General features: G+C 45.3%; 1 protein-coding gene across 1 annotated transcript in view; it reads right to left on the bottom strand.

The window, feature by feature from the left end:
* Positions 1 to 389: 389 nt before the first annotated feature.
* hdac5 (histone deacetylase 5) overlaps positions 390 to 7,332 on the bottom strand; it is a gene marked incomplete at its 5' end in the record, with an annotated part of 96,775 nt that continues 89,832 nt past the window's right edge. Inside the window, 4 exons of the mRNA XM_063187744.1 lie at positions 390 to 3,416; positions 4,036 to 4,186; positions 4,749 to 4,833; positions 6,898 to 7,031. Of these exons, the coding sequence (XP_063043814.1) occupies positions 3,377 to 3,416; positions 4,036 to 4,186; positions 4,749 to 4,833; positions 6,898 to 7,031 (410 nt within the window). The remainder of the gene's footprint in view (positions 3,417 to 4,035; positions 4,187 to 4,748; positions 4,834 to 6,897; positions 7,032 to 7,332) is intronic.

The raw sequence follows: 7,332 nt of genomic DNA, 5'->3' as shown, positions 1-7,332 counted from the left end.
CATCGGTTAACTGGACTGTGCATTGTGGAAAACCACACAAATCAGGATAGGTTACCGCAACTGCCTACTGGAGGTGGAGGTTGAGAGTTTTAGAAAAGTGTTTCCACAAAGACGCAAATTTGCCACATAGTGATGTTGTAGACAAGACTGAGCAGCTTCGGTAGTAGTGACCCTCAGTGTCTCAGTCCTATAGTGATTGGAATCGTGGTAAGATGTAACGCAGGAGGAACTTCCAAAAGAATAGAAAACAAAAGGTCAAAGGTCATCTGGGGGGTGGTGGAAAAAAACATTTAGGAAGGTATACAGATTTTTTTGGGGGGGGGGGGGGGGGGTTAGGGGACACCAAGAAGAGTTATGACTGGATTTAGTTTCCTCTTTTTTGTAAAAAAAAAAAAAAAAGGTGGGGGGAAACAGTACACACAAATTTCCTCAGCGATCATTTCTGACTCCAAATAAATAAGTAAAAAAGAAGGGTGATGAGTCAAGAAATGTGTGTCAGAAATTGAACACGAATTAAGAATGCACACAGGTCCACAATTTAAAAAAAAAACAACAACACTGTGTGGACAAACAGCAATGTATTCAAAAATACAACGAGACAATGCACCACATCCACCCTGGTTTTCACTTTCACGTCAATTTCATTTCTTGATTTTTTTTTTTAAACTTCTGAACAACCAATATTCATTTGTGGATAAACTGTTAACAATAATATCTGCTCAGCTCGCTAAGATTCATTTGTGACCTTGAGCACTGATCAGAGAAGCATAAACTGCCAAAACTGACTGGACAGTAGCCTTGATTGACAGGTGACCAAACCAATGACCAAATACACTGGGGAGGAGTTTACAGAAATGACACAGAGGTCTCTAAGGACCTTGTAGTTTTGTTGGGCTAAGTGTAAAGGGGTGTGTGTATGTTGTATGTGTGTGTCTGTGTGTATTTGTAAAGTGGTGCTACACCTTATTGCCTAAAATAAATTGTCAGTCAAAATCCTGCTTTTTGTGTCTGTGCGTGTGTTTCCCAACAAAGGATAGAGCTTTGCTGCACAAAAGGGGCTATTGTGCACTCCTGCACTCCATACATCAATAAAAAAACAAAAACACAAAAAATAATACACTGTGCTTATGATCTCCCAAAACATTACGCCTCTTTTCAGATTCAGAGAAGCAGTCAAACCCAAGACCTGGGTCAACACTGATATCTGACTGTTTAAATCTTATTTTCTATACACGGTTTTTTATTTTATACAAAAAAGATGTCCATAATAAAAAAGTGACCATGTACATTTGTTTTCCTTTCATCAATGGAAAAAAGTAGCTCATCATCATCCTCAACTCGGTCTGTCCAAAAAGAAGACCGGACTGGGCGAGCGAAAAGGAAACGCTGGCGGTATCTACAGGCGACAAGAGGAAGTGAATTCACAAACAGCTTGGTCGCATTATCAGGATATTCTTAGTGTGTGTGTGTGTGAGGCCCACTGTCTGCCCACAAGCAGTGGACCAATCTATGAGCCAGAAATAAAACAACATCAGGCAACAGGCCATATGACCATAGCCCTTAGACCAGGAGCTGCACTCGGAGCAGAGAGAGAGAGAGAGACAGAGAGAGAGAGAGAGAGAGAGAGAGAGAGAGAGAAAGCAGAAAAAGAGACAGAGAGGGAGACAGGGATACCCATGCTGAGCTCAGTGCCTGTATGGCTTAAGGGCTCTTAAAATAAAAAGGAAAATAAAATTAAGGCAATTCAACCGAAGAGACTGGCTAGTAACAGATAAAGGATGGGCAGGATGGGGAGTTGAGTAAAGCATGCAGAATGTCCTTTCTCCATTTCATTGTTGGTGGAATTCCTTTATTATTATCATTATTATCGCCATCTTTACTTTAAACTACTACTTCTCAGAAAAGGCACCACGTTCTTTGTCAAAGCACATCTCTCTTTTTTTGCGCGCCGAGTTGCCATTGCTGGTCAGTCAGTCAGTATCAGGGCCAGGCCAGGAAACAAAAAGTCTCAACGATCAGAAGCCACTCCCACTCCCACGGGACTGCCCGTACCTGTGGGTTGTGTGCCAGTGTGTGTGTGTGGGTACGCGTGTGTGTGTATGAAGAGCTGTCAAAAGTGTGTGAACAAAATAAAAGTTACTTTTGATGTTGTTGTTGTTGTTTTTGTTTTTTTCAATTGGGTTATGGCCGCTGTGAACACGAGGGCAGCACAGCAGCCTTAAAAAATCAAAATGGCGGAGGAGGGGTCCGCGGGTGGCCATCAGCCACCTGAGCCCAAAACACAGCAGTTATCACACATGAAGAAGATATTGTACAGTATTCATATATACGAAGCTCGTGTTTACAGGACGTACAACACGTACAGAATCCACATAAGCCTATACATACACCGTATCCGTTATATACGATTGATTGTGTGCTTCTTTGAACAAATTGTTATTGTACAGACAAACATGTATTCCAATCAACAGACGTCGAGTAGAGGAAAGAGGTATGCATGTTTGTGACAGAGAGCCCCAAAAAGTTGTCATCAAAAGTCTTGTGTTATTCTTTAGAGAGAGAACACATTTGGGATCAGTGTGCGGTGGTTATAACATATGTGTTTCTCTTTATATGTGTGTGTGTGTGTGTACTATTGAGTATATATGTTGGTAAAATAGTTGTGCTGCTTATTGGCTTTTTCCATTTTGAAAAAAATGTCCTGAAGACCGCTGTTCTTTTTTCCGTCCTCGAAAAAAGTAGCACAGGAAATGTACACAGTCGCTTCCGTCAATGTGGCGACCAACTCCGCCAGTGCCATTGTCTCTTTTTTTTCTCCTCTGTTGTTGTTGGTGCTTTAGTTTGCTCCAAAAAAGAAATACATCGTATTAACAACAAGTGTCATATAAACAAAAGGCTTCGGCAGAATGTCCCGCCTCTTCCTGCTCATCCACCTGTCAATCAATCAAATCCTCCCCTGGCTCCTTGAGACGGAGAGAGATACACAGAGAGAGAGAGAGAGAGAGAGAGAGAGAGAGAAGGCATTTGATGCCTCTCTCTCCTGTTCATCATTCTCCCCCAACACACACGTGTGCAAATCACACATAGCCACTCATCGCAGTACACTGACCTGAGGACACCTGTGAGAGTGTGTGTGTGTGTATGTGTGGTTGCGTCACAGGTGAGGCAGGCACAGGTGAGTTGGTGTGTGTGTGTGTAGGGTTCCGATGGAGGAGTAGGGGAGGTGGGGTGAGTGTGGAGAGAGGAGAGGAGAGGAGAGGAGAGGGTGTGTCCCGAAGGTCACTGCTGCTCGGTGCGGCGGGGGTTTGTGTGTTCATATGGACGGGGGCTGCTGTAGTTAAGGGAGACGCCGCAGGTCGCGACAGGTCACGCTGCCCTACAGCACCGGCTCCTCCTCCATCGGCTCCTCCACCGACCTGCAACAGGAAACAGGAAGAGGGACGACAGGAAGTCAGTGCTGCTGACTGTCTGTAAAGAGCGCCGATTCTCAGGCTGTGTTCCAAAATGGAAGGCAGTTTCTCGATGACTCTCTCCCTGAATATAGAGCTGTCTAATTAGATATGACTTCGGTCATTAAGTATCTTCTGAAATGTTTGTTTCAAAACGGCACTGCTCTGTGGCATTGGTATGTATTTGACATTACGCCGTTGCTATGGTTGGAGTTCAACATTTGTGACGGTAGATTACATAGCCTAGTTTACTAACGAAATTGTGAAAATAGACTACAAATAGATCGAGCAACATCATATTTAGATACGACAATGTTAATTTCTTGCTTCAATTTTAATCAAATAAATTAAGTGTCAAACTAAAGCCAATTTTAAGCCAGTAGAGCAGGTGTGGTAGCAATGTTTGTTTACAGAATCGCCTTTGCGGGGAAGCTGGCGAAAAGCATTCTACTCTACGGCACCACTCTAGTGTTTCTTCTTGCTCACATCCATGTCCTCATTTCACTGATGACAACACAGAAACAATGGAGGCTGCTGTGGCAACGAGGGGACCATGAAACGATCTCCCATGACGACGGTGCCGTACCTGATCTCGGTGGCGGCGGCCTGCTCCGTGTCCACTGTGAGCGAGGCCATGGCCGTGACGGTGTCCGCCTCGTCCTTCTCCCTCCTCTGGGCGTCCAGCAGACACTGGCCCACCGTAGGAGCCAACCGCTGTAGCGAAGCCCAGTGTTTACCTGGAGAGAGAGAGACAGAGAGAGAGAGAGACAGAGAGAGAGAGAGAGAGAGAGAGAGAGAGACAGACAGAGAGACAGAAAGACAGAGAGACAAAGTAGGGGAAACAGAGAAAAACAGAGATCCAAGACATTAAGAAGCAAAACGTCAGCCTTTTCCCGTATACATAAGCTTTCAGATAATATGCTGCGTTAAAGGGCTTTTACAGTGATAGGGTCCTATAAACAGAAAGACAAAGACAGTGTTGGTACTAATAATGCTGCTGTACTGGTGGTGACGGTGATGATGGCCAGTGTTGCCAGATTGGGCGGTTACCCGCCAAATTGGGCTACTTGGGATGGCCGTCTGCAGGTAAAAACGGAAAAAAATTGCCCATTTGGTGTTTTTTTCTGCAGTTTTGTGCCCATAGAAATTAATGCAATTTGTTGAAATTGGGCAGAATTGAGCGCATTTTGGCGGTTTTTGAGAACCTTTTGGCCGGGATGTGATCACACACATCAGGCAAACTGATGATGGCAGTGTTGGTGCCAGTGTTGGTGGTTGGTGTGGTGTGGTGGGACTCACTCTGGATCTCGATGACTCTCTCTAGCGAGGCGGCCGCTTTCGGACACGGCTTCTCCTGCAGCACCGACTCTGGCAGAGGGTCCAGCTGTGACATCACAAATGTCAAAGGTCAGTAAGTATCCATCAACAGTTCAAACCAGAGCCATGGAAGTAACGGTAGGGACACATAGACGTGAATTAGGCCAAGCAAAGCGAATTTCGCCATTCATTCCTATGAGAGAGGCGAAGGCAAGCGAAAGCAAGCGAACAGGAGCGAAATCATTTAACCAAGTTTAATAGTATGCAAATGAGGAGCGAAATCGCCTGCGGCAGCCCAATCAAATCAACAACATAACTGTTCCATTCCATTTGATTCGCCACAACGACCTGATGGCGGTTGAGCCGTCACTGAATTTCACCTCTCTTCGCTTCGCTCTGTTCGCCTGCTATGTGTCCCTACCGTAAGAGGTAGGCTAATCCCATTGATATCCGTGTTGAATTTTTACACAAACATAGCGGCTCATGGTGGCTTTGACACACAGAATACCATTGGCATAGTTCCAAAATAGTTCCAGGAAGTGAGTGTAGAACACAGAAAGTGCAGTAAATCTTTTCATTCATTTTCACGTTGTCTTTTCTTGTTATGTAGTGGTTCTGTGTTAAGGGCCGTACACACGTCGCTGCTAGTTACTCGCTTGGTGAATGAACTCAATAGAATGTCAATGTGTCCCAGCGAGACTTGCAGGCGAGTAGGCGAGTACTGTACAAGCGATGCGATGTGGGCGGATCCCGTGTTGAAAATATTTTATCTTCGAGCGAGGCGAGTAAGCGAGTAACCAATTGGAAGGCAGAGTTCGGTACTTCTCGCCTGTTCATTGGCTTTCAGCGAACGTTCCATGAAAGAGAGGCGAGCAGGCGAGCAAGCGAGAAGCTACTAAATAGCAGCGATGTGTGTGTACGGCCCTTTAGTCTGGAAGCGCAGGGGTGGGGCAACCTACGTGTATATCTCGAGGGCCATTTACGGCCCTTGAGGCCGTTTTATCTGGCCCCCAATATAATTTTAATGTTATGCAGCTTCACATGAAATATGAATATTTTGTAAAGTAATCTTAGAAATTACATTTGCAATACAATTAAGTTATATTTCAGGGGACCTAGAGAAGGTGGGGTCTGTTTTAAAGGTGGCTGCCTTCAATATAGGCCTAATGTGCAGGGGGAAACCCTGGTTTGTAGTACGGCCCTTGGAGAACGTGTACGGCCCTTGGAGGAATTTGAAGTGGCCCCTTGAATGAAAAAGGTTCCCCACCCCTGCAAATCTAGCAAATAGATTGGAAGCGGTATTGCCTCATTCAAGAGATGTTCTGCACCCTCGGATGTTCCAAACTCTCTGGTGCTGACTGAAATGATTATGGGACCATTATGTGTATTTTGAAAATGATTCAGTGTTGCTGTCATGGCAACGTGCACACCTCCAGGTGCTTTTTGAGTTTAAAATGCACTATATGCACCGTGGCTTGTGGGTGTGTGGTGGTTTGTGTTTGTGTAAATTGTGTATGTGAGTAAGCGTGAGTGTACGACGGCACCCGAGGAGTTCCATTACCACAGGTGATTGAGAGTGCATGTGTGTGGGAGTAGCAGTGGGAGTGCTAAATAATAAAATGCGTGTATATGCGTCAGCATCTGTAGCAGGTGTGTGTCATTACGTGTGTGCAGGAGTTTTACATAACACATGTAAGTCTGTATTATTGCATGCGTTTACATGTGTGTGCATGTGTGTGTGTGTTTGTTTGCAAGAGGGAGATTTTACATAATGTGTGTGTTGTGATACCTCTCTGTGTATGAGTATGTGGTTGTATGTGTATGTGTGTGTATATTTGCGTGTGTGCATTCGCGTGTGTGTTCATATTCATGTGTGTGTGTTCATGTGTATGAGCATGTCCGTGTGTGTGTGTGTGTGTGTGTGTGTGTGTGTGTGTGTGCGTGTATGTGTGTGTGTGTGCGTATGTGGTTCACTGTATGTGTGTGTAAATGTGCGTGTTGACATTTGCGTGTGTGTTCATTTCTTTGTATGAGTATGTCTTTCTGAGTGTGTGTGTGTGTGTGTGTGTGCGTGTGCGTGTGCGTGTGCGTGTGTGTGTGTGTGTGTGTGTGTGTGTGTGTGTTCGCGTACCTCATCTCCCAGTAGTGCTGCCACACAGGCCTCTGATGCGTCGCAGATGGCGGTGAGGTCATGCCCCCCCTCCAGCGCCAACACCACCCGCGCCCCCGCCAGCCTCATCAGCTGTTTAGTCAGGTGCCCGAAACCTACACACACACACAAACAAACACATGCAGCATTACAATTTACAGTTCTATTACGCACGTGCACACACACACACAGTCATCACACATCACACACTCACACACTACAGTCATACACAAACTGTTGTCCAACCATGTCTCTGTGTAGAAAAGCTATTGCCTCAGACATACACACCAATCCCCCTGTTACAGTTAAAGGTGGGGTTGCAGGTTACCCATTTTAAGAAAATGTACTATTATGACATCACGTTGGGGGTTCCGCAGGCTCATAGGAGTCTATGTAGAACCTTAGAATTCTGGGCGA

The sequence above is a fragment of the Engraulis encrasicolus genome, chromosome 2, assembly GCF_034702125.1.
Source record: "Engraulis encrasicolus isolate BLACKSEA-1 chromosome 2, IST_EnEncr_1.0, whole genome shotgun sequence".
Taxonomy (NCBI): Eukaryota; Metazoa; Chordata; class Actinopteri; order Clupeiformes; family Engraulidae; genus Engraulis; species Engraulis encrasicolus.
Note: the sequence above shows the minus strand (reverse complement) of the source record. Positions and strands in the feature narration are given on the sequence as shown.